At 33.7% G+C, this 27,922-nt stretch overlaps 5 protein-coding genes across 5 annotated transcripts; 2 read left to right on the top strand and 3 right to left on the bottom strand.

Moving 5' to 3' along the window:
• Positions 1-2,269: 2,269 nt before the first annotated feature.
• On the bottom strand, positions 2,270-3,032 carry LOTGIDRAFT_94379 (hypothetical protein; the record flags this gene model as incomplete). Its single annotated transcript, XM_009062740.1, has 3 exons — positions 2,270-2,525; positions 2,684-2,844; positions 2,943-3,032. Coding segments are annotated over 3 exons (507 nt in total), but the record flags the coding sequence as incomplete, so codon positions are not given.
• A 2,081-nt stretch (positions 3,033-5,113) lies between these two features.
• Positions 5,114-10,780, bottom strand: LOTGIDRAFT_234601 (hypothetical protein). The gene is made up of 3 exons (XM_009062739.1): positions 10,456-10,780; positions 9,858-10,170; positions 5,114-5,136 (listed from the first exon to the last, which is right to left on the bottom strand). Exons 1-2 carry the CDS (start codon positions 10,681-10,683, stop codon positions 10,075-10,077), a joined length of 324 nt encoding a protein of 107 aa, XP_009060987.1. The 5' UTR covers positions 10,684-10,780; the 3' UTR covers positions 5,114-5,136; positions 9,858-10,074.
• A 509-nt stretch (positions 10,781-11,289) lies between these two features.
• On the top strand, positions 11,290-12,249 carry LOTGIDRAFT_165705 (hypothetical protein; the record flags this gene model as incomplete). Its single annotated transcript, XM_009062738.1, has 2 exons — positions 11,290-11,407; positions 12,062-12,249. 2 exons carry the CDS (start codon positions 11,290-11,292, stop codon positions 12,247-12,249), a joined length of 306 nt encoding a protein of 101 aa, XP_009060986.1.
• A 306-nt stretch (positions 12,250-12,555) lies between these two features.
• On the top strand, positions 12,556-14,776 carry LOTGIDRAFT_165704 (hypothetical protein; the record flags this gene model as incomplete). The annotated part of the gene is made up of 5 exons (XM_009062737.1): positions 12,556-12,774; positions 13,052-13,234; positions 13,668-13,850; positions 14,147-14,333; positions 14,613-14,776. 5 exons carry the CDS (start codon positions 12,556-12,558, stop codon positions 14,774-14,776), a joined length of 936 nt encoding a protein of 311 aa, XP_009060985.1.
• A 3,235-nt stretch (positions 14,777-18,011) lies between these two features.
• Positions 18,012-26,912, bottom strand: LOTGIDRAFT_126429 (hypothetical protein; the record flags this gene model as incomplete). The annotated part of the gene is made up of 23 exons (XM_009062736.1): positions 18,012-18,136; positions 18,379-18,529; positions 18,825-19,001; positions 19,210-19,417; positions 19,687-19,816; positions 19,985-20,123; positions 20,362-20,525; positions 20,669-20,749; positions 20,942-21,065; positions 21,216-21,349; positions 21,748-21,850; positions 22,117-22,180; positions 22,329-22,474; positions 22,876-22,983; positions 23,143-23,284; positions 23,450-23,596; positions 23,737-23,842; positions 23,985-24,028; positions 24,183-24,325; positions 24,604-24,687; positions 25,171-25,358; positions 25,656-25,806; positions 26,538-26,912. Coding segments are annotated over 23 exons (3,234 nt in total), but the record flags the coding sequence as incomplete, so codon positions are not given.
• Positions 26,913-27,922: the final 1,010 nt, after the last annotated feature.

The raw sequence follows: 27,922 nt of genomic DNA, 5'->3' as shown, positions 1-27,922 counted from the left end.
TTTACCACATTTAGCTATTTATGAAGTTTTTAGTCCAGTGAACAGCGTTTTATTCAAAGATTTTTTAGAATTTGGAGTTTCTGTGTTATTAAGTGTGTGTTTTTTTTTTCACGAAGACTTGCTAATTTAAATCCAAATATGCCTAATGGTCCCATGCACGTCATTAAATTTTGACGACATTGGCCCCAGGCGCAAACCGAAACAATCGGCATTTTCGGATCTTGTTCAAATGTAAATAATTGTCTACAGCAGTACTGTAACTACCATTTATCAACATTCTATTCATTCAGTGTATATATATTCCTCACCCTTTTTTTAATTTTCGTTTTGTAAATAATTTTGCAGGATATATACTTCTTTTGATTAGAATTTGTTCATCACTTGATTTTCACAGAAAATGCAAATAGAATTGATGATATCAGTTTCTAATTATTAAGAAAACCTCCTTACAATCCCTTTAAGCCTACAGGTCTTTTTTTCAAGATGAAGCCAGTGTGGTTTTGAGTAAGTTACTTCCACGAGTAACTATATTCATCCACAAAACGATAAATGAACAAACACAAGACAAGGTATATTTTTTAACATTTTAACAAATATAAATATAATATTGCATATTTTACAATGGAGTAGGTGAAGATGATAAGAGCTAATAATAGTTAACTTCCGGTAAGCGGCTGGAATATGGCGCGCTTTTATGTGAACGTTGGTCTTCCCAAGCTTCAGAATATCTCCTACTGGCGTCATCACGATATCTGAAATCGTCTCGTCTGCGACTCTTCCTTATGAACAGACATGCTAGTATTATTATGATAAGTACACTGAGAATGATTAACCAAACAATAAATCCAATCATTGTCATTCTGCTTAGTAACCCAGATCCACTTTCACAGCTTTCTAGTGCAGCTAAAAGAAAACAAAAATTGGAACACCATGTACTGGTTAGTTGTATCATTCAAACTAAACCTAGAAAGTAATTAAGGGTTCCAATTTAAGCCCTGTTTTAATTTTTCTAGAATCATTAATGTCAACGAGCCTTTTCCATGTGAAGTTCTGAAAAGCCACCTCATAACTATTCTGCAAATCTCACGAAATGGGATATTTACCAGCGTTTTTAACATCTATAACTAGTATTAAAATCATAAACGACAAACTAATCTATTACCTGTTATTGGTACATTAGACTGCACAAGAGTTTCTATAACTTTTGGTATACATCGTCTACTTCCGGGTGTATTAATACATTTCTCATCATCTGCACAACCACCGTCATTCGACTTACATTCATCAACATCTATATATAAACAGAAAGATTCGCCTTAGCAATATCAATTCTATAACACCAATTAATATCATTTGTGTTCGCAAACGATTGTCACAGTGGGCGAGCAAGGGAATTAATTCAACCTTTGGAATTTAACATTGATACAGTTGAATTCTGCCATTAAATCTTACCTTTACAAGTTCTTCTATTTGGAGAAAGTACAAAACCGGCAGCACATGAACATTCAAAGGAACCGATCGTATTCTTACACGTTTCTTGGCATCCACCATTGTTTTTTCCACATTCGTTAGCATCTAAAATGTAAAATTATATCAGATTATAGTAGAGTTTGTTCCTATCCATTCCGAGTGATAATGTGACTAATTGCAGTTATTCGTCAAAACCTCATATGAAAACATTCAACAAGAAGGATCAATTCAAATTCGAGGGGCCGGTTGGGATTAGAACCGGATCTCTATGTTGGGGTCAAATGCAGAAAGTCAATATTCATCATAAAGTATAAGGATCACAATGCAACAAATCAAGCTTATTGTACACAGCTAAATTAAGGAAGTGCTATTCTAAATAAAATGCTACCTTGTATTCAACAGTTTGGTCCATATCTCAAGAGACATAAGTGTTTCAACCAATTTCGTTGAGATTTTTTTGTTACGATTTATTACACTCACCCATGCAGGTTTTATTATCAGATGTCCTTAGTTCATACCCAGCACTACATGTACAATAATAGCTACCCAAAGTATTGACACAACCACCTGAACATCCTGAAGTCTGGCATTCATCACGATCTATAACCATAAGAATAACATGCAGTTGTTGGTATGGGATTTCATGGCGCGCTTAATCTTACAGGATTCTACAGGTTGTAGAACAAAACAGTAAATGTCAAAAAGCTATGGGAATTTTCTACAAATCAATGCATATTTTGTTTGTGTCCATTTAGTAAAATAATTGACACCCAAAAGGAGACTTACCCTGGAAAGCTGAACCTACAGGTCCAACAGGTCCCGTCAGACCAGAAGGTCCAGTTACACCAGTAAAACCCTGTGGGCCCATTTCACCACGACTACCTTTAGAGCCCATGGCACCAGTAGCACCGTATGGTCCGGTATGACCACGGTCACCTCTATCTCCTCGTGAACCTATATTACCCTTCTGTCCCTTTATACCATCCTGACCTCTTGAACCAACATCGCCCTGACTACCTTTATCGCCTATCTGACCCCTGAAAATTATAAAACTCCTGTTCAAATTACAAGTAAAGATCCTGATAAGGTGAATAGTGGAACTGCAGATTCACACCATTTGATGGTGCAGACACGAACATCTATTTCACGTCGACAAATCCTTTATTTAAGCGTATATGTCAACATTTTACATGCGTACATCTTTATTCCTTACCGATCTCCTTTCGTTCCAGTGTCTCCTTTGAATCCCCTTGGGCCTGTTTGACCTGCATTTCCCTGCACCCCAACTGGACCTGCAGCCCCTTCAAGTCCATTATCACCACGGTCACCTCTCTGTCCATCTCGTCCTGCGTTTCCTCTCTCGCCTTTACGACCCTTTTCTCCACTGTTGCCCTATAAAAAAAAGTTATTTTTTTATTGACATTTTGCATCAATGTTCTAATTCTAAAATCTATCAATTTCTGTATACAAACCTTATCTCCGGTAAATCCTCTTGAACCTTTCAAACCTTGTTCACCGCGATCACCTTTCTCTCCAATAGGTCCTCTCAATCCAGTAGCCCCAGCTATCGCTGGTTGTGCAGGTCTTATGGTAGGTCTTTGGGTGGTTACTCTAGTAGTCGGAGGGTTAGTTTGTGGCTGAAAGTCTAAAAAATATAGATTTATCAGATTCTTTATCGTGTCTCTTTTCATTTATCATAATCTGAGAGATCGTAAAGAGGTTTTCTAAAATTATTCTGTGTATCAGGGACACAGCAAAATCACAACTTTCTTACATAAGGCCTTTCGCGATTAGTGATGTCATCAAACACTTAGTTTTAGTGGAATCGCAGGAACCGTAGATGTCTGAATTGTCTGAAACGTGTCATAAAAATTTAGAAAATCTCTTTACAATCCCGAAGTGCATGAAGAAAGTTATAAAATTAATGATTCCAACATCTCGTTGTGTAGCCTAACGGACAAAGTCAATCAGTTTAGAATAGGGATAACTACAAAATACCTACTTTCTTCAATAAATACTGCTATGGCGAATAATTCAGGTTGGATGATCTGATTGAACTGCACTCTATCGTTTACTTGAGGATAGGAATTTAATCTGGTAAACCTAACACGTTTCTCGTTTCTGGAATCTAATTGGTAAGTGATACTCATGTCATTATCTTCACTCAGGATACCAAGTATGTCACCATTTTGAGTATTAATATATTCATCACTTCTGAGTGGTATCTAAAAAACAATCAGAGCTATTTGTAATAAACCATTTCTATCGCTCGTGTAACTGAAATCGATTAACAGATAATTAAGAGTCTAGTTAACAATACAGTGTTTAAAATTTCAATGCATATCTTAGAAAATGAAAATATGGTTATTAAGTTTGCTTTGTTACAACACTAACTCTGGCCAGAAATGAATATCAATTGCAGCAACTTGGCTTTACATTAGATTTAATACTTACCTTCAACTACAAGTGAAAATAGATTGCCAAGCATGCCTGCACCCTCTTATCAGATCTTATGGTTAATACTAAAGGGTACAGTTTTTTATATGATGAGAATGCAAAGGATTATTCTCACCAACGAGTACAAGAAACTCTTGACAATTCTCTAAGAAGATTGCAACATCCGCAGCAGTATTGTTTGTATATTAGAATAATGAGAAAAGGCAATCAATGTAAGATTTTCGAGTGACGATCTTTTTCCCTTTCTTGCAGACTTACCGTTCTCTCCGACTGTATGTTACTTGGTACATCACGAGATTCGACACGTTTTTCACCTATCAGAGTAAATTCATATTGTTGATTCGAAGGTTCAGATCGATAAATTTGTAATCGGAATGTAGATGGCCTGCCATTTCTAGTATCATAAAACACCTGATAAAGAATGGAATATGTGTTGTATATTCATAAACATAAGCACGTTTATGTGGTTTAATTGTTGTAAAAAAACCTTTAGTAATTTTGGGTTTCTGTTTTCACCTTGAATCCCCTTTTGTCTACTTTTTACTGTGATTGTGCTACAGCCTTGCCAGGTAAGGTAAATGCAACCACTAGCATCTTTGTTCCAATTTGGGACACATTATAGAATTGTGGATGTTCTACACCAAAAATTGAAAGACAGTTTGTAGAACAAGAAACAAAATTTGCAATTATATCATTTGGATGCATAAAAATACCTTAAATTCAGTAATTCGTCCAGCTGGTAATGCAATACCTTCTATGATATATAACAAGCCTGTACTTTGAGAAAGGGGTTCTAAACCAAGTTGTAGAGGATCAACTCCATAATAGTTCCCAGATGTAAAGTCTGCAATAAAAACCATGTACAAAGTTCCTAAAAAACTGGGTATAACTGGTTCCGTGGGAATATATTTAAAATGGACAATTAATACTGCTCTGTGTGACCATTATTGTTTCCTTTTCGCTTTGTCCAATCTGTAGGCATAACAACAATGTTTTGGTGCCCTATCGCACAAATAAATATTTACGACCAATTTTAAAGTTACTCTTTTCGTGAGCATGTAAGTGTATACATGAAAATGTACAAAAGCAGACATAAGCAATCATCTATTCTACTTACCAAAATAATGGCAAAATAAAAGCAGAAGAAAAGAACCATATTTGTTCATGCTGGCTTCTTACTGAAAATTAAAATGTTTGAAAGAATTCAAAGTAATAGGCCAAATTAAATTTTAGATAATGTGACAGAGAGTAGATATTTGCAACATGAAAATAGTTTTTTTTTCCTTTTGTCCAAGGTGGCCAGAAAATAAATCTAATATCGACAACGTTGTCTAACGCAAATAAATCTATTATTTCTTCAGATCAATTACCTGCTTTACTGACGTTCTCTAATGGTATATTATAATCAAATTACATATCACAGAAGACAACCCCTCTCCCAGATAGGTTTCAAACCAGAAGTATGTTCACCTTTCCAAACTTCACTGAACTCCTTTCACGAGCGCACGTGCCTATCTCTAACACGTGATGAATACATCAAACACACAATCTATAGTGTCAAGACCACAAATAAATTACATGCTCTAATGTATTTATTTATTTATTTATTTGTTTGATTGATTCGTTGATAATTCAAGTTTCGATTGACTAAATCGTACACCATAAGTGTTGAAATTTGAAAATAAAATGCTTTGGAAATGCATTATAGTCTGTTGTCTTTTTGTAGCAACATGAAACTATCAAATAAATTTAGTTTCATACATGGACTCTGCTGTATAGAGCTACTTAGGAAACCAGGTCCACCATATTAGATTCACGGTACTTGAATGTTAGGAATTGGCTCATCCACCCCGAAAAGCTATCTTCGAGGAAAATTGGCGATCTAAAGCGATTTTCCATTTTGGCTGCCACTTATCGCCATATGGAGTGGCACCATTTGGGATTCTTGAACCCCTCTCACCACCCCACCCTGCTCTTTACCTTTTCCACGCACACCCTAACCCTCTAGCTTTTATACAACAGTTTAAACAATCTGGCATCTAGGGGGATAAAAAAAAATAGGACATGTTCGGACTAATGTTGTTTGAAAATTTATCGTTTGGTTTAGCATACTTATACACATCCGGTTAATAAGGTTTGAAGTAATTAAAGGTGAAACAAACCACACAAGAATCTAATAGTGTGACTGTGCAACGTTATAACTTCCAGCCAGCGATGAAATTTCGCATTCGAAAACGATTTACCATTATGGACATTGTATTTGTTAGCGTAATAGGTGTTGCGTGTGGCATGTATACCTGGATACCTTACTTCGAAGAGAGAAAACACTTACTGGAAAAAGCCAAATTACAAAGTGGTGAAGAACACAATACGAATAATGTCAATGACACTGCTCATAAGGATCCGTAACAGATATCATTAACAAAAAAGGGACAGTACCCATATGTACAAGCCATCGTCTGCAAAGTGAAGATGTTTTCTTTGTCCAGAGGCAGTGGTAACTACTGATAGAACTCATTTTGTGTGTGAAACGGATTCATTTACATAAATCACAGTTGATTGTAGTTTTTATCCATTGCGTGACAAGATGACAGTATCTACATGATTTGTGCTCGGCACAAGATCTCACTCGTGAAGAGCTAACACAGTAATTGTAGTTGGGACATCAAACTGGGTTGGGCTGATCTATAGAAATGATGTAGGCCATAGTGTCCAAACCATGCCCCCATTCATCATACTTCCTCGGGGTTAATAAGACCATGTCAAAACTTGTATTTGTGATACGATGAGTGTAGGCCTACACATTTTTTGTGAGTTTCTCTTAAATGAAGCAGGTTTTTGATCTTTTCATGGTTCAAAAGTATGACTTTAGTTTAGAAACAAATCAATATGGAAGTGAAGGGTTAATATCATTATCCTGTAATGTTTTTTGTTCCATAAATAGTTAGCAATTGTGTGTCTTTCTTTTGTACCTTTAAAAAAAAAATATAGAATTTTATCTGTGGACTTGAACAATTTGTAGAGTAAATACTTCTTTGAACTTTGACTGTTTGACTAGAAATCAAACAGCGTATTTTGCACTGTAGAGTTGGTTTGTATGTCTCTTTTTTTCCTGTAACATAATATACTTGATATACCAGGACAAATTGATAAGTTTCAGGGCCTCTTGTACATATGTTTTTCATGTTGAAAAAAAAAAAAAAATAACAAATTGAACCGGTATTTATTCTTCATCAATACAGATCAATATGTTTAATAAATAATCCTAATCAATAACGCCATTATTCACTTTCTCACATTCATCTTGTACTCCAGATTTGTTGTCAAACATAAACAAAAATCCTATTAATCTGAAATAGATATTAAATCTTTATTAAGAGAGAACAAATTTCAGAAGATTCACCATACCTGTGTGGACTTTGTAAATTTGTTTACTTATCATAGAAGCAATAAATCAAATTTTCAGATAGGTGCACTTACTTCATTCGATATTTTGGATAGCTAATACTAATACTTATATCAATCAAAAGTAGAGGTGTTCTAATAATTGGGAAAAAAAACTAGTTTGTCTCAAAAGTAAAAAATCAACTCATAATCAGCTACTTTTGACAGATAACTATGATTTATCAAACATGAGAATGATTTGAACAAGAAAAATAAGCAAACCATCTTTAAGGGTGTTCATCAATTAACACTCACCTTGTTTTTCATCTTCATCAACTTTAAATTTTCTATTGTAAATGGGAACAAATCTTAGTACTGGTTGAAAATCTAAAAAATACAGGCCCATTAATCCTAAACAACTACCATAAATTCCAGCAGGTATCAGTCTGTAAAATAATACAAAGAAGAAATAAATACGTTCTTAGACAAATTGCATGAGTATATTGACTATATAGTAGAAAATTATATTTTGAATATTGGTGAAATGAGAGAAAAATTTCAATTCTATGCTCATTGTAGACCAAGAGTTGCCAAGGGATCTTTTTAAGTACACAGTAGGCTTATATAGGACCATTCAATAATTTGAAGGTATGTCTCGTCCTTGTCCTATGCAGGGAATGAACTCAAGACCTTCAGGTAAGTGAACAAGCATCCAACCTATTGAACCAGACCTGCAAGTTGACAGCAGGAAACTAAGCTCATAATAATCCAGTATGGGTATAACTACTAACTAACTAGGCCTCTCTAGTCTAAGGCTAGTACTATTTTAGGTGATCGAAACTATCATCCACCAAGGTCAAGTTTTATTCACCTCTACGCCGTATGTTAATTCAGTTATGTTATTATAAGAAAAACTTACGCGTAGGTGTGGGTGCCTAAAGCCGTTTTCGTTAATCTACCAAACATTATGAAAAGCGACGGAACTGCAAGTCAGCTCTAGGTTCAAGACGAAATAGGTTTGTAATGGCGAGTAACTTGGCCTACCGGAAGTAGTAAGAAAACCAACCGATAAATTTTGAAGGAATCGTAGTGTATTTAGTCCGAAACTAAATGACAATAGTAATAGTGCTCACAGCTCATCGTCGACATTTGAGCCTTCAAATCCATGTGTGTCCAGAATTATCTCGTCATTTCTCGAGACTCTGTCATAAAGATATTGGCCAATATAGAAAGTGAAATTCCTAGTTCTAAAGACTAGTTAGATATAATTATTTAAGACCCAACCCCCGAAAATGGCGAAATCTGTCCCTTTAATATTGTGTGGATAGTTTTGGAATATCAAAATGATTTCTGTGGTTTAATGTGTGTTATTCATACTATTCAAAGTTAAAATTTAAAACAGGCACATCATTATCACAGCTTCAAATTTGTTTTTGCAGAGAGAAATTTTCAACCAAATTTTGGGACATTTATGATGCAAAGTGCAAAGTATTGTTTCAATGTACTCCGTATAATTGTAACAATGTTTCAGAACAGAACACCTGCAAATGAAAGGTGTCTATGAATCACAAATTGTCCCCACCATGCTGGAATATGGCCTCGCCCATTGAATTCAATTATGCATTATCTTTTATCTTGGGCTTCATCACTTATTCATTTGGAAAGAAATGTAATTGACGGCATAAAAAACGCATTCACTTCCACAAGCAGCTATCCTGTGGAAGAAATACTTTTTATTTCATCTTCAACACTATCATCAGCAGGTGTATTTGTGGTGGAGACTGGCGTCTGTGGCTCGTTGGGATTGGTGATGAAATAGTAGTGGATGGGAGATGACATGCTGGAATGTGGGGCGCTGCAGTGCAGTAGGTGGGAGGGTGGGATATGAGAAACTTGGTCCATGAGCTATAATTGTGTTCTTTGTCGTCCGGCGTGTTTTTGTCTTGTGTTTTTTTTGTCGCTGGTTTTTTTGGGCCGTGGATGTCGGCTTTTGTGGTTTGTGAGCATGTTGTTCTGTTTTCTATAGTTGTTGTTTTGGATGTGTGGGTTGGTCGTTGCGGGGGTTGACGGGGGCGTGATGCACCAATGGTGGTTTTCTTATTTGTTTGATTTGATTTCATAGTTTCCTGTATATATTATACATTATTGAAATAGCCTTTTGTGTGGTAATTTACTTGATCCCAGCAACACAATCTGCCCATCTAATACAGGTACTTTTGTATTTTTAAACAAAATGTATATCGATATATTGTGTAGATTTTTTCTTATTCATTGTATTGAATGTTAGACAGGGTCATGTCACAGGGGCATGGACCTAATTTCTAAAACATGTAAAATGAAAAGTTTATTATTATATTATTATGTTTTGGTTTGCACAATTCATAACACTTGCACTCAACACATTATGCATCCAAATCTAAAAACAGAACATGTACTTTCTTATATCACACCAAAGTAAAATGATTTGTATTCCCTAGTTTCCTAATTGTTTCCTCATTAGCCCATGGAATCCAAGTCAATTTTTATAATAAAATCAACAACAGATGAAATCAAATTTTAATCATATACCGTAATAAAATTATCAAAATTTTACGGAATGTATAAATGATATTAGAATCAAATAAATAGAACTTGATATACAGCTTTTTAATATCAATTTTCTTTATTTCAATATCATTTAAATTTATATAAAACCAAATATCAATGTTTTAAAAATTCTTTTCGAGCTTCCATTCTTCAGTGGTAATCCATGTTACATGATTATTATTGTAACAGAGCTTTTAATTTGCCCTGACTTTCAAGTTGAGCAGTTTCATCGCCTCCACCAATACATTTACCATTGATAAATACTCTAGGAACCTACAAAATAAAACAAAATTATTCTTTCATTTGTCACAGGCAACTCACTTTCCTACCACAGTGATAGTGATAACAGAATCAAATTTTTTCAGCCATATCACTAATATTCAAAATAACATTTTCAATTGTTTGTCATATTTGTCTCTCTGATTTCAGGTAAAAGGATTGATAATTTACATTTGAATAAATAGGCTACACTTCTTGAAAACGATTGATGTTTTGGATAGGAAAAACATTTTTAAAACTGAAAAATTCATGATTAAAATGAATGCAAAAAAAACTTACAGAGCGAGCACCTGTCAATTTTGACATAAATTCTTGAATTTTATCACAATTCGGATCATTTTCAATATCTAAAACCATATAATCATCGGATGATAATATTCCAGTTTTCAAGTACTTTTCCTCAAATATTTTCTTGGCCTTAGTACAAAAAGGGCAATATGATTTCGAAATGATAAACACTTTCTTAGAACTAATATGGTCTTCAATCTTTTTCTGTATGTCTCCCATTTTGCGCTTTTAGTAGGTTTTTTCCCAAGTAAAAGATGCTTAACAACGTTTTGTTTATAACCCTCGCTTATTGATTCCTAAAATTAATATCTGGGCGTCCCCAAGATTTCCCTTCTTCCGGTTTGCAATATTGCTGTATTCGTTACATGTATTTAATGTCTTAATCAAAGAACTCTGGTCCTAATAGTTTAAAGGTATTCTGGAGTGTGCAGATAGTATCTTAAGGAACTTAATAAAGCCACCCATGCAGTTTAGATAACGATATTTGATTTCAGTGGAGTTTCCATTATCTCTGATTAGGCCAAGGCTTTACCGGACTTAACGAATGCATCATAATACATCATCACAGGATATTACCTACTCTTTTCATCAAAATAAACTTTATATCAGAATTCTAGATTTATATAGTTTTATTGATTTTTGAGCAGCTTCAAATATTGCAAACTAAATGTATTGCATTAACAATAATGCTTCTTTTCGTTTTTTTTTTATCCCCATCTGTCACTCCACATTTTGACTTTACACAGTGGAAAATGGTGTTCAATTGACTTCCGTATCTAGCTTCCAGCTAAAGATTTGACAATCTTACTGTCCAAAAGTTTTGAAATGGGAAAACTAACCAGATTTGAGATAAATATAGATGCCCCAAGTCCAGTGTTCTATGCCGGACAGATTGTTCAGGGTCGCGTCACTGTTGAACTCAGCGAACCTAAGAAGGTTAGAGGTAAGCTTGATCTCTGACGGCAGTGACTATTTACCACATTCAATAATTATTTTTCATTGACATGTTTCTGATATTGACCTTGACATTTTTTTTCTGAATGAAATGTATGAATTTCCAGAAGACAATTGGTGTCAGCAGATATATTTTCTATTAAAACTAGATTCCAAATCTTGATCCTTGCCCACGGTCTTGACCATGGTCTTGACCATGGTCTTGACCATTGTAGTCATCTGTCGGAGCCAGTAAAAAAGGTATGGACTAATGTACAAGTTTTGTGAATTGATTGACGTGAACAAGATTCTATAAACATAATGATGATAAACATTTTTTTTGCATGTGTCAGAATTTACTGGTTCTTAAAGGGACTGGTGCACCATATTGGGGGGTTGATATATACTTCAACCTAGGAATTTTACTCACTTTTCCCATATATGTCTTTTCTATCATAGAGTATCTTAACTCGACAAGTTGTTATTTTAACATTCAATCGCAGATAATTCTTGACACATGTGGATTTGAAGGCTCAAATTTCTAAGATGGGCTATAACTGATTATAGCTTAAAAAAATTCCTGTTTCTCAGACTAAAGTATGATTAGTGAAAAAATATCCTACCTGTCCCTTTAAAGTTTCTTTACCTTTTCTTGTTTTTTTAGGAATCCGCCTGTCGTTTTATGGCAGAGCATTTGTTCATTGGTCTGAAAGGGTTCACAGGGGATCTGGTAACAACAGGCGAACAGAAACTGTTCATTATAGGGCTGAGGAAGAATACTTCAATCAAGAAGTTCTACTATCTGGACAATGTGAGGCTGTTATTCTCTCCTATTTGTCTTTTATGAGATGAGCTTAGATCTGAAGGGATAAATTGACATGAGCTTGCAAAGCTTCGATTTCATATCTAAAATCCATCAAAATAAAGTCTTATAGCACTAAATCATTTGATACAGCTAAGAGCCATTAGAGAGAAAGACATTACTCTGTAATCTTTTTTTGTTTGATACATGCAAAAGTAAAAGTCTACGGCATTATATTAAAGAAAAGCCTGTGCTTACTATTGATCTGTGGTATTGTTAATTTACACTGTTGATTGTAAAATTGTTAAATTTTGTCTTTGTCACTACATGTATATGATTTTTCTTCAGGGCCCAAGATGGGAAACGATTCTGCCATGTTGCCTGCTGGTATAAATACCTACCCATTTCAATTTCAACTGCCTGGAAACCTACCATCTTCTTTTGAGGGTCAATATGGATATGTACGTTACTGGTTGAAGTCAACAATTGACCAGCCTTGGAAATTTGATCATACAACTAAAACAGCTTTTACTGTCATCTGTCTTCTAGATTTAAACAGAGAACCAACGGCATCTGTAAGTATCAAATCTTTTATAGCATAAGTAACTGGGAGACCAACAGCTTCAAGTCTTTTTGGCACGAACAGTATTTGCAACTATGACACAATCTTGTCAAAGGACAATTTAAAGATGTCTTTGTGTAGCCATGTGATGTATAATTCTATGCAATTTCCATAGCCAGTAGATAAATCTCAGCATGTATCACCAAGCTATAACTTTTGTTCATCTAATTGTTTACACAGTTTTAGCAAGCACTGTAAGCTTAAGATATATTTATGTGTAAATATTTCAGGAACCTAGACAAGGTCATGATGAGAAGACTCTATGTTGTTGGTGTTGTAAATCTGGACCAATATCTGCTGTATTTAGAATAGACAGAGGTGGTTATGTTCCAGGGGAAGCAATCACCTTAAATGTTGAAATCAACAACTCATCTAATCGAAAGGTCAATGGTTCATCTGTCAATTTTAAAATGGTATGTTATTAAAGTGAATGTCTTAATATTTGACATGTGTTTATTGAAGCTTGATATACAAAGAACATGTAAAGAAGAATATCTGAAGAATCTATAAAAGCTTGAACATCATAACACTTGCTACTGTACATCTCCTGATCTTATGGCTACAAATAGATCATCAAAATCTATCCCTTGACAATGGTGACAGATGTTGACTCATTGAAAATTGAGAAATGATACATTCTTTATTTCAATACTGAATTGCATGTTCAGAAAAACATTTTGAGGATTTTGACCCTTGATATTAAAATCAAAATTGACAGTCATATGACTGAATACAAAGAATGGTATCAGGTATCGCAAGGGCTCAATTCCAAATATCATTTTGTAGCCCTTAATATCTGAAGATAAGAGCTATTCTGAAGTTACTTTTGGTATCAATTATTTTTAGGTAACAAAATACCATGCCAGATGTAAAACAAAGACTCAGAGTAGAAGTTTAGCAAAGATTAAACATGGAGAATTTAAACAAGGTGAAAATGATATTTGGAGTGGTGAACGACTAATTATACCTCCTGTTCCTCCCTCCTTTCTCACTGGTTGTCGTATTATAGATATACATTATTATCTGGAGGTAAGTATATTTAAAACAGACAAACATGTTCAATAAGATTGCTTACTTTACTTTGCTTTAACACCTGAAATTCTATGCGGCAAAGTTCACCCACAGTTCCAAAGCTAAATATTTTAAAAGGATTTTATCAGCACCATATGGTTTTCGTCAATTGATTTTCAGATATTTTTAGGTATGTAACACAAAGAGCTGAAATCTATTTGAAATTCTGCTTCAGTCTAGTGTGAATGTGAATATGCTTGGAAATGAAATGCCAAAAAATATTATTAAAATCTGACTCTTCTGTTATTTTGTAGTTGAAGGTAGATCCTTCTGGACCAGCGTTTGATCTGTGTATACCTTTTGAAATCATTATTGGTACAATACCACTACAACATATTGTGCAGCAGTTTCCTCCAATACCTCCTCCTCAAACCTACCCTCCTGTACCTGCTTATGGTGGGGCAACACCTTCAGATCCTGTAAATCCAGCTCCTATAGGACGTAAGTTACTTATCATAATATATCATTGCTGTATAGTGGACTTTTAAAAATTTGTTCAGGGGAAAAGTGATGATAAGAGGTTTAAACATACTATCTTCTGTTTTATGAGAATTTTTCACTCAGAATGTTGTTGTTTCTGAAGAATAAAACTATTTGAATTGGAGGTCATGTAATAAGCAGCATATAGAGCAATTTTTCTAAATTTGGTGCTTTAACACAGAGTGTTGGACCATGGCTGTAAGATAAAATACAGCATATGTACATATTTGTTTTGTTTAGCACCACCATCCTATGCTGATTGTGTTTTTGGTAAAGTTAATATCAAGGAACAGAATGATGATGACTACACCAAAGGAAATATGGACTTTGCACCTCAATATACCTACTACAACTGGGGACACACACCATCTGCCCCTCCCCCTCCAGAAGAAGAAGTAGAGTAAACAGTGCCTTTTTGATTGTGAAATACGTGATAGTTCATATTTATTAGAACTCCTTGGGGCCAAATTCATAAAAAATGCACCTTTTCTCAGTCTTTTTTAATTAATGGTAATTGAAAAAGCTTTTATTTCCTAACAAAGTTGTTCGGAAATAAATCCTCTCTTATTTGCATATTAAAATATATGTTTAGACTTTTGCAGTTTCCATGAATTTTAACTGTATTGTTCACATTTTATAAAAAAGAATATAATCTCATTTTTAAATTTAAGAAAATGTTTATTTTATAAATTTGGCACTATATTTGTTACTTGTTTTATAATAGATTGTTATTAACTATTGTTTGCAATACCTTTAATTAATCTTTAATAGGGCTGTGTTCATTAAGAGACCCTAAAACATACTAATTACATAACACGATGTACATTATATATATTTTTTCATTTTTTTATGTCGGTTTTTAACTTATGTACACTATGTGGATTTATATTCTATTCTACAAGATTGGTATTACTATATATGATATTTCATGGGTAGCACCGTCAAGTTATTTAATTTTTTTTTATCGGTTGGATAACCCACAAAGATTGAGCAACACAATACATACTATTTTATTCAGCCTTCAGTTATTATAATTGTAAATGGTATGACATTATATTAATAAGTGAAAATTTATCATTGAAAACATACATTTTTTGAAAATTTGGCAGCTTGCTACATTTCTGTTATGCAATCTTAAATGTTTTCTGGATCTGTTGTTAGTAAACAAATAAAGTTCCACTCTATGCTTGAAGCAGAGGAATTAGCACCAATGAAAATATTTTTTGGATTGAATTTAAATTCAATTGTCCTGGTGCCAAAATAAATTTGAATCTCAAAAAGATTTAACTTCTTATTAGTATAATTTTAGCTTGAGCTTAGTTATTCTATTATTAGATTGAGTTGTTTCTATGTGAATATGCCTTTTCCAAAATTGAATAGCAGAAGTCTACTAATGCCAACAAAATTGATGAGGTAGACATGAGATGATGCCAATAGCTATCTTTTTATTCAGCATCAAATATCATCTTAACCAGGTTCTATATATTATGTGAAATTATATATTCTTATACAGGAAATTGGTTAAATATATATTGAGCTATACCAATATATTATACCTATATATTACACTTATACCTATACCTACATTATTAGTAATAAGTCTGAGGCTCCAGTGAAAAAAATTCTTTCACATTTTGCCTTATTCTGAATTGTATTGATTATTTTTAAATTTATAAGTAAATCTTTGGATGTAGTTTTAGACTATTGAGCCATTATTTCTTTATGTTAATGAATCTAATCTGCTATCACATAATTTGATTTAAGGAGTTATTGTTCTTGAATCTTGATTATGAGCCCACCCCATAAAAAATTCTATTAGGCTTCCTTTATTCTAGTGCCATAATTTTTAATTTGATACATGTATATATTTGAACATTGAATTTTTTGCTCATATTGAAATGTAGTACCATTTGTATTGTTAGTGAAAATTGTTTTGCTTCAGAACATACAATTTGTTCTGTAAATCATTTTAATTTTTGATATTTTTTGCTTCCAATTAACCACAAATCATTTTTTAGATGTTATATATTATTTAATTATACATATATTAACTTGATCTACATGTTTAGTTTGTTGTTATTTTTGTTTAGTTTATTTATACTTTATACATTATATACTTGTCATAGATAGTATTCACTTTTTTGTTATTTCTGTGATGCAATTTAAAGTCACAATTTTTTTTGGTTTTTTTTTCTCAACCAAAGATCTGCTTTTATTTCAATGCTAGATATTTCATATTATTTTGTAGGCACTTGAAGCATTAAGTGATTTGGTTAAAATATGACCAAAATATCATGCTTCAAGTGCATTTGTTTTTTCAATGTGAAGTTACATTTTTTATACGCCCACACGTAAGATGGGCATATATTGTAATCACCCCGTCGGTCCGTCCGTCCATCCATCCGTTCACATTTGGCTCGTGCTCACTCTACAGGCTACAGTTCTTTATGGATTCTTTTGATTTTTATTTTGTATGTCAATGTCATTATGAAGATGATCCCTATTGATTTTCGTGATGATCGGATAATTTTTCACAGAAATATCGTGTCTGACTTGACGTTTTTCTCTATTAGCTATATTGTGCAACTCGTGCTCACTCTACAGGCTACAATTTTTTACAGATTCTTTTGATTTTTATTTTGTATGTCAATGTCATTATGAAGATGATCCCTATTGATTTTCGTGATGATCGGATAATTTTTCACCGAAATATCGTGTCTGACTTGACGTTTCACTCTATTAGCTATATTGTGCAACCCTGTAGTCACTAAAGACTGTTTAATCATTTCTGACAGCTGCCAGTCGGCGTATGTTACCTTGCCTGGCAAGCTATCTTTTTTTCAATGTGAAGTTACATTTGTTTTTTCATAATGTGTGTAGAGAAGGTTATGCTTTTTTTTATGCGTTATTTGGTCGTTAGTTTTTCTAAAAAAAAAAAAAATGGCATTTCAAAAAATTTCAATATTAACTTTATGTCCATTTCTCCAAAATATCCACTTTAAATTGGCACATAAGAAATTTGAACACAATTTATTGTTTCTGATACCTGTTATTCAACCCTAAAGTTTGATAATGCCCTCAATGTACTTTTTACAGGTTAATTAATCAACATTGAAATATTTAATTAATCAGTTATATAAATGTTTTAATTTGTACCGTGTCCCTCTGTTTTCTATATCAAACAATCCTAATAAATTTACAAATATAACCATTTATATCTGAACTATTCTCAATATGATAAATTAATAAGAAATAATTTTGTATGAAGGGTCTTAGATCGAAATATATTGATCAATAATTCCAAAGCTTTTGATTCTTTTGCTTAATATATAAAGTTAGCTATATATTCTCTTCTCCAGCTCATAGATCTCAGATTCTTCTATCCATGTCACTTGATAGAATGATTATCTGATGTCCTGTTCGTCAACAATCAAATAATAGAGGTACCGGCAGATAACACCTACATTGTATATGTGGTGAAGTAAAGGCACAACAGGATATCACTAGACAATAATGAGTAATTCTGGGGTTTTTTTTTTATCTAACAAGCAAATCATGATGTGAAGGAGGTAGCTATATTATGAGTTCTTTCTAGGATACATCTTTTATTGGCTTCCACTTCAATAAACACATGGTTGGTTATCCACGTTTAGCTGCATGTTTTAAACAGGTTAAACAACACATTTTCTGGAAATACTCTCTGTTACAGAATCTAAATTTTAAAACTAACGGGCAGTATGCAACTTTGTATTTATCAACACATTCTGAAAATATAACAATATTTCTTTTGAATGCAAAAACCTAAACTGTAGAGAAACTCTGAATATTAATATTTCTTAGATATTTGCGTAGCATAATTTGTGCAATGATTCCTGCTCTGGTTTCTAAAAACAATCTTTAGAACAAATGGCATCCAGAAACACAGCCGAGAACAAATATTAAGGAAGACACGATGAATAACATGAGTAAAAGTTCCATTAACTATACGTTATTGTTAAAAACCTACCTTCATTCTCTGCCTTTTTGTCACATTTCCTCTCACAGGTACGAACTGTTACGGGTTTTAATCGTCTGTCACAATTCTTACTCACATCACCATTTGATGCGTGACATTGGACATTTCTCCTCTGATGACCTCTTCCACATTCTGCAGAACACTGGAATAATTGATAGTATTATATCATAACCAGAGATCTGCCCCAACTGTAAATGATTCCAGATTATCTGGTCACGCTTTCAGAAGAACATCGACTTCTTGTTAGCGAGAAAGTTTTGCCATACACAAACGATCATTTTGGTGGGCAAATATTGGATGTGTAACTACATAATTATAATTACCCACGAGAACGTTATTGTGCTAGCGTGCTAAAAATAATGCCATTTTGAAATGTTTGCTTACGACCACCGATCGTAACAATGTTTAGCAATTTATGTTAGCTATAAGACTCCTACCTTTCCCCATTCACCCTTTACCCACTTTGGAGGTGAACAATCTTTATTAATACAAATCTTTCTGGTAATTGGTTTATTTTTGACGCCACATTTATTTTCTTTCAGGTATGTTTTACCATCACTGGTCATACAGAAAGCTCTTCTCTTCTTCTCTCCAACCCCACAACTTGGACTACACTAAAAGAACATGGCAGTGGAATGAAAAACTTGGATTTTCAAGGCAAGCTTAGTTATATATTTTATAAGATGCATAACACTTAGCATAATACATCACGTTGGGCTTATTATCCCAAGACCGTAGTCTGTTTTGGAACATTGGTGCGGACGCTCTTTTCCTAGCTTCACAGAAGTAAAATTATATTTTGAAATACCAAAAAGCTCTTACCACAGACCATTCATCTGTAAACCAGACTGACGGACATTCCACTTTACCGCAAGTTCTTTCAACTGATGGTTTTTCTTCAAGACATTTAGAATCATCAACCACTTCTTTAGGTTCTCCATCTCCGACTGTACTGTCACATACAACAGTTCTAGTCTGTATACCACCACCACAGGATTGACTGCAATCACCCCAACCGCTGAACGTCCATCTGTTTAATGGAAAACATTGATATAAGCTCGTTTTTTTTGTCTGTGCCTGAAAAAGTCCGATTTCAACTGTCCGTAACGCTTTTAAGAATTACAATCCAGCGTTCTGCAATTACTTTACCCTTACATTCCATAAGCCGATGGCGTCAAGATATCGACACTATCAGTAATAACGCTCAGACAAAGCTCGCGTTTTCTGAAAATAATAAATCTATCTGTGATGAACCACTGGCCACTTTTTCAGTCAATATCAAAATGCGTTCTTACTTACGAGGGAGGGCATGGTTGGGGATTACAAACTTTTCTATGATCACTGGGTCGTGGTTGAGGACGGCAATACTTATCAGGGACTATATTAGAATTGCTTTTGTGAACACATTGTGGTTTTGATATGTGTAAACCTGAAAAGATAAGGATATTACATTTGAGTACATGGATGACTCTCTTTGTTTTCGGTCGATTAAAGGGACTGTAAAGAGGTTTTCTAAATTTTCTTTGTCGCAGACTGTTATTTGCATTGCTAGCATTTATCATGTCTGTGAGATGAATTTTGAAAGTTTACTACTTACCCTTGGCACATGTTTTGGAACATTTGGACCAAGGTGAATGATCCCAGGTATATAATGATATATCATGATTTGTGTGGGTTTTATTGAATGCTAAATTATATTCATATTTCACTCCTTTATTTTCTTCTTGAAGTAACATCTGTAAATAATAAAGGTGAGTGAGAAAACGTGATTTTCATCATAAAATACCTCGAAACAAAATTTGTATATAATTATAGCAATTTTGTTCCTCCTTTATCTAGCGAGAATAACGAATCTATATATTATCCTTGAAGTGGTAGAAGACCGAATCGGCAATTATATTAACTGTAGTCGTTCCTACGGTTTCCGAACCCCCAAATACCTGATACTGAATGTTGGTGAAAACTCATTCTTACCATTACAACTAGCGCTTCTCTTGTGGGACCAACAGCTTCTAATAACTCGGGTTGACTGTCTTGCCTTTCATAATGAAATACGGTTCCAGCTAACTGGAATTTTCGAGGCCAGTCAATAGTCCAATCTCCATTTATATAGTATCTTTCTCCTTCATTCTTCAATGCTACAATATACACATGAATAAGTGCCTGGTGTATTTGGACAATGAAAGGCTTTTTCCAAAATAAATTTCTTGCATAATAATATATTGGTCTTCATGATAACTGCTTATATCTCAAATGCAGTGAACGTTCAAAACGGACTTACCGAGGTAGTTTTGTGAGAACGTGGCTTCTTCTATTTTTACATTCATTGCACCAATTGGAATTTTCACTATTTCATGGTATGCTGAAATATAAATTATGTGATAAGTGGAATTCAAAGATGGTTTTACCAGTTTTTATTTTGAATTGGACATTGAATATGGATATCTGATAACCTTTAAGTCGTCCTTCAAAGTTCAGCAAAGCAGACAAGCATCGTAGTGGATCATGCCGAGTTTCTGTTCCTTGGAAATAAAAATGATTGTAGCCTACTTACACCCTTTTGGTAATGGTTTAGTAAATAATCCTGATATAGTTTTACATGTTGTACCATCACCACCACAAACACGACATTTATCTTCCCTTAAGGTTGATCCTAAATATCCATCACATCCCACTTTCTATTGAGATAAACATAAAATAGTATAAGCTTATAGTTTCAAAGGTTATTTTAAAAGTAGTAAAAAAAAAGTCGTGGACGAGAATTTGAAAGATGAATAAAATGGAATAAACGTATGATCACTTTCTCCAAAAAGGTATAACAAACTTACGTGGCAGTCTCCACTGATACAAACATCTAATTTATCCGGATAACATTTTGTACCATCTAAGACTTTGGGATTTCTCTCAGTGTAAAAATTGTAACCTTCGGCCATACAAATTAGGGCACAAGGCTTCACCTGTACTGCAAAAAATAAATTGGGCTTTAATAAGATTACACTGTTGTAATGCAATCATTACATTAATTGAGGGAAACATAAACATTTGTAAGTTTACATTCAATATTGACACATCATCACTACCATAATTTGCAATATGTGTACCCATAATACAATGGTGATCTAGTGTTCACAAAATATCACATTAGGTCCTAAAATATTACTTATCTGAAACTTTTATTTAATCTTGCATTTGAATCTGTAATACAATTACACTTATTTCGTTTCATCCAAACGTCAGTTGTTGTGAAATATTTTCCATATCTGACCTAAACTTTGTCTTTTGGCAACTACTTTGATGTTCGATTAACGCTGTATTTGAAGATAACGGCATAATTTTTATGATGTTATTCCGTATTATTACCTCCTGTATAGGGTTTCCATGTATAATGTCTTCCTCTAAACGTCTCATTGTCTGAATTATGACACTGCACCACTCGAAAATCAACTGAATCTTGGGGACATGGCTGAAATTGATATAAGCCTGGATAATTTACTGAAACTAACAACGCAACCAAAACATAGGCTGAAATATTACTTTTCGATTGATCTTTAATGATATTTAACCCTAATATCTTAGCTGCATTGCCCTTAAGAGTTTCAAGAAACCGGTCGGACCGTACAGACCAGATCAAGGGTGTCCTCAAGGAAAGTTCTTCTTCCATTATTGTTTCGGTATTTAAATGTCATCAAGTGACACAATTTATTATATATAATTATATAAGATATGTACCTTTATTTGACATGATCGATATCTCTTCCTCTCACCAGTACAATATTTACCACCATGACGAGCTCTGAAATATTCAGATATTTACAATTCTTTACTCCATACAATATTAACAGTAGTCTAACATTTGGCACAAAAAGCGATTTTAATGTAAGTTTAGGGTTTATACCTATATAGTGCAGTATGGAGTTGCAAAAAAAAGTTACTATACTCACGGTGGATTACTACAGTTCCTGTGACTAGCTGACACTCCACCACCACAAGTTCTAGAACAACCTCCCCATTCAGACCAACCACCCCAATTACCATCCACTGGTTTTGGTGTGAAATATTTGGATCTACATGTTCCTCGATAACACCACTAAAATATACCGAATATGGCATCAGGAAACATTACGTCAATTATATCAGTAATTTCAAAGCACAAATTTCAGACCAAAAGAAAAATATTCATGGAATAGCACAATCAAAACCTACTTCAAAATCCTTTTCAGATCAATTTGCTTGAAATCTTACACGTTTAAAATGTCGGAAGACCATTTCATTCAATTGAGAGAAACCGGTTTTAATATCAAGATCCGAAATTGTGATCTGATAATGTAAAATTTGAAGACAGGTTGTGTAGATTGATTGTCACCTGGAAATGTGGATTAATGAGTCCAAGTATAACTGATATGTAAATCTGTGTTCCTAACAAGTGAAAGCCTTGTGAAACATCACATCAATAAAAAATCTCAAACGTCTTCAACTGCTTATACATACCCCGTTCTTTCTGCTTGTAAGAGGACATTGGGTTCCTTCAGCTGCCGGTATACTGTTAGTTACACATTCTCTTTTCTTATCGATACACGACAACTCAGCGCAAACATTCTACAAATGCAAAAATTGTACAGGTATATGTATTACAGGTAAATCGTTTGCTGATGCGACTCTTATCCGTTTACTATTTCATGCTGTATGTTTATTGCCATTTTAAGTTCTTGTAGTATTTTCATCAGAGTCCTTTGAGTGACAAATGGGGTCACTTACTTTCATGTTACAAGCCCTCGAACTTTCCCCAAACTGAAGTTTACATTGTTCATTAGCACCATGTCGTTCACCAGCCAGCTGATCTGGGAAATCAAATTCTCTCTGTGGTGGAGTATTTTTAAGACAATGTCCTCTACCAGAGCTGCAAAGAGAACGATATTCCACATATAATTTCAGCTTTAGTTTTTCTCATAATAAAAACGACACTTCATTGTGTCATAATCGCACCGAAGTTCACGGGGCATAATCCAATTCCTAGTCCTGGTTTCCCGTAGACACTTTAATAGAACATCACTTTTATACTTACTCTAGGAAGCTGGTGATGTATTCCTTGCTGCAGCTTGACCATAGAAACGGCTTAGTGTCTTTAGTAAGTTGAGCAGCCATTATTCGTGCACTTTCGTGTCCAGGGGTACCACAAGGATTACCTGCTCCATCATGATGCATTCCAAAACTATGAAAATTAAATACATTATTAGCATTATCAACTCTGTGGTAAATACAGCATTGAATGCCAAAGATTAGTCAGTTTCAAAATATTTTGCGAACTTGACGACAGACAATAACATTGAATTCAAAAATTTAAAAACGTACTTGTGACCAATTTCATGAGCTATTGTAAAGGCCGAGGCCAATCCAATATCTTCATTGATGCTACAACTTCTATCTTCTTCACACATTCCTGCTACTGGTGCTAATCCTAGAAATACATAAACAATTTGTTAAACTTTATGTTTGGAAAGCGACTTCAAAATGTTCTGTTTTTGGGCCATTGGGTAGTCTTTATGAAGTTATCAATAGGAACTGTTATCGAAAAAATAATGTTAAAATATAATTCTTACCAAGTGTTCCACATGGTTTATTTTTATAAGTACATATATCAAATCTACAAAAAATGGAAATAATTCAATAAAACAGGAACAAAATATACAAATATAAATAGAAGTCTTTTGCTTTGTGTTATGAATAGTTTACGCTCAATTTTTTTCAACATTATACCATTATAAAATGACTATTTAATTGTGAATTAGCATGTTTACCTGGTTATTAATATAGCATTATCATGGTGTGCTATTCCATTACTATCAACACCGTCTTTATCATCTGGTCCATTGATAGTCTGCTGCCATTTACAAAAACTATCTAACGATCTATCAGCATGATGACTTATTTCTAATCCAGACTTAAAGAAAACATAAATGAAGTACAATTTTTTTTATGCATTCTTTTGATTATTAGAAAGCACGATCATTATCATTAGAAAGGGGTGCAAATCATCAAAACAATTCACCTCAGCTTAGTTGTTCCAGTGCCCTTCATCCTTGTATAGCTTCAATTTTTGGTGAGGATCTCAAATTTAAAGACGATATGGTTCAGGCTGAATAGTGATTCCATTACGTCAGTGCTTCAAATGCACGTGAATCCTTGCTATCGATAAACATTAAAGGGAATATACCGTACCTGATCTTCTGAGAGTAAAACTAGTCTTGTTATTATGATATTGATGGAATTTCCTATACTTGGATCGTGGAATAATTTAGCAACCTGACCTCAAAATATACAGAATATATTTCTATAATGATTATTTTGTGGTATAAATTTTCATAATCTAACAAACGTTGCCATACATCTTTAAGTAAAATATATACCACGGTTCTTTACGAGTTAACACATTTAAACGAACAAATCCGAGGAAGAGCTTCAGCCATGCAATAAAAAATGAACTGGTTGTAGCATACCTAAGCTCCACCTACTCCTATAAGATTCTATTTGGCTTTCATGTTAAGTTATCCAAGTATTGTACAACAACAAATTGCTGATAAACGGCCATGCTTTTCCTCGAACACACATTTTAAGCAAATTATGTCTTTAAAAACATCAAAGGAAAAAGCAATTTATGTTACAAGCGATGATAATGAACTGGTTAAGATGTTATAAAAAGGAAAGGATATTAGAAGTTAAAGATAATTTGGTTTATATAAATAAACTATCGTTGTGAATAATGGGTGAATGGTAAATTGTTCTTACAATGTTCATTACTGTTAAAACATATGGTGCTATTTCTTTCTTTTTATGATAATCAACCATTCTTTTATCTGCTACAACCAACATTTCCACATTCCTGTTTCTACTCACAGACCTTGGTTTTCTTCTTTTCTTTTTACTCTTATCTTTATAGGTATAGTGATAACGTTTATTGTTTCTTGGTTTCAATACTTCATTAAATATACGAGGTCCTTTATTTTTGAGACGTTGCCATTTTTTAAACTTGTAATCTGAAATTAGATTCATTCAATTGTTATTTTATTCTTATCGTCATAAGATTTGTGAGCTCGCCATGAAAAGCCCATCAGTGCTATGCAACAATTTCAGCTTTAAGGAAACGGCAGAGAGCTGTCAAATGCATCGAATAACTGGATCTGAAAAAATTGACTTTAAAAGGACTCTCTAAATTTACTTTTTGAGTTGGTTAGTTGTAATTTTTCTCCCCAAAACGTCAAAATAGTGCGTACCTTTAACACCACAGTGAAGGAATCTATCTTTAAGTTTTAAAGACGATCTAGAATAGACGATGTGAGGGTAACCTTCATCTTCTACTTTATTAGTAGTATTCCATAGTGGTTCAACAAAATAATCTTCTTCTTCAGTACTAAAAACACCATGCTGTAAATAGAGGTCCCCCTTTAACTGACTGAGAATTATTCTAATCTTTAATTTTCATTGAGAACATTTCGTTTCATCCAGATAAAACTTCATATACTTTCGTGGAAGCCATAGTACGGGTTTCGGGCTATAAGTGATAATTATTTATGTTATATAACTTATCATCTACGTAAATGGTTTATGAAATATAGTACCACAGGCATTAGACTGTAACGAATTGGATTTCTGAATTAAATCTGGTGTTTACTTATCACGTCTGATTGAAATTAGCAGAAATCAGATGTTGGTGAGCAGACAAACTTAAACAGCTGATAGATTTATAACTTTCATCTCGAAATGGTCCGAATCGTTCACCTGGCATTTGATGTCGATATAATCATATATACACTTGAGAGAGAAATTAGACGATTTGTTCGGACTATATTCGTTACATGATTTATCGATAAGAACAAGTGTTAACTGCGAACTCATATTCCAATATTGATATTCATACTCTATTTTATCTTTTGTAATTTTCATTTTGGCACATATCACACTCTGAGAACTTTGCATTCGTCATATATTGAATATTTGCTTTCTAAACGTTTCCAATGAAAAATAAAATCGTAGAGATATTGTCCTATTTGGGTTTTCTTAATAGGGTTTTACATTTTACCAAAAATACTTATGGAAACGGTCAAAGCGACACAAATATTTTAGATTATGAAACGTTAGTTAAAGTGAATACGTACCAAACCCATACAATTACTAATAGCAGCTCTAGATTTATAAGGACCGGAACTATATCCAACATAATAACAATCGTGGATGTTGGGCATTTTTTCTACGCCCTTTTTACTCCAATTTTCTACCACAAAATTCTTAGATAACAACTGAGTATTCAAAGTCAGGTTAAAATTGAATTCTTTTCCATATGCCGATAATTTGTAAAAAACCCTCGATTTGCTTGAATTACCATCGACATTGTTGGAATACACTGCGCTTCTCCGACTTCTCGATCGTATAACATTGTCCTGTCCCACATTATAGCTGACAAAGTGACCCTCTTCATCAACTAAGGTTGGTATAACAGTCTGATAATCAGTAAGCTGATTCAATAGATCATCTGAAAACAGTAAAGACTGAAAACCATAATCTATACACGAGAAAATGCACAAAGTTTTGGTAAAAGTACAAATCGTGCTGAAACTTTTGATGTTTCATAGACTGGTCGGAGAATAGAGTCCAAAAACAACCAAAAAAACAGCCAACCAACTTAGAATAAATTTATGTAGATTTATAGAAATCTCGGGATTATGCAAATTGATTTATGAAAGATCAAGAAATCGCTTGAGATAGAGAGACCCAGTCCAAAATCGATATAACAGTAATGGTGCTTGAAAGGCACCAGTATCTGTAACAAATTAAACTGGTTTCTTACCTGTAAGTTTTTGGTGAAAGTTTTCTTCATGTTGTCCTTGAACTAATGGTGATATTCCCATTAATTTTATCATTAAAAATAGAAGAAAGTAAATAGAGGTCATAATATCCTTTAAGATAAAAATGAAGAATTTCTGGAAGCGTAGTTTTTTTTTTCAAATCAGTCTATTGTCCTGTAACGATAACCACATACCATAATGTTCCTTGTCTTCAACCATTCCAAATTACAGACACAGCTCTCAATATCTCTCTACTCTTCCCAGTCTTATCAACGTTAACGTCATACTGCCAATACTAGGTTCCAACAGGTTGTTACCTACCACGTGTTTTGGTCGTCTTCAGGCACCTGTCTAGCTTTCTCTCTGATCTATATCGGTGAAGTCCTATATACTCTTGTATTCCAATTTCTCCGTTATGAAAGGTGATGAGAAGATAGCAATATGGTAATCAAATTCATTAATTATCTAATTTAATTATCTTAAACACATGTAGCAGAGCGTAAGTCTTGAGAACCAAATATTGGCCCAATATCTAGACGTTTCTACTAATTGTCTGTCTTCCTGCAGATAAAACTCGAAGAGTGCACTAACTCAGCAAATAAACAGAAGATAGACATATTAGAATATCGACACGTCTGCCCTCCAGCAATTTTTCTTGTTAAAACACAACAGGTATTGCACCTAATAACATTTAGCCA

The sequence above is a fragment of the Lottia gigantea genome (genome assembly GCF_000327385.1).
Source record: "Lottia gigantea unplaced genomic scaffold LOTGIsca_53, whole genome shotgun sequence".
NCBI classification, from domain to species: domain Eukaryota; kingdom Metazoa; phylum Mollusca; class Gastropoda; family Lottiidae; genus Lottia; species Lottia gigantea.
Note: the sequence above shows the minus strand (reverse complement) of the source record. Positions and strands in the feature narration are given on the sequence as shown.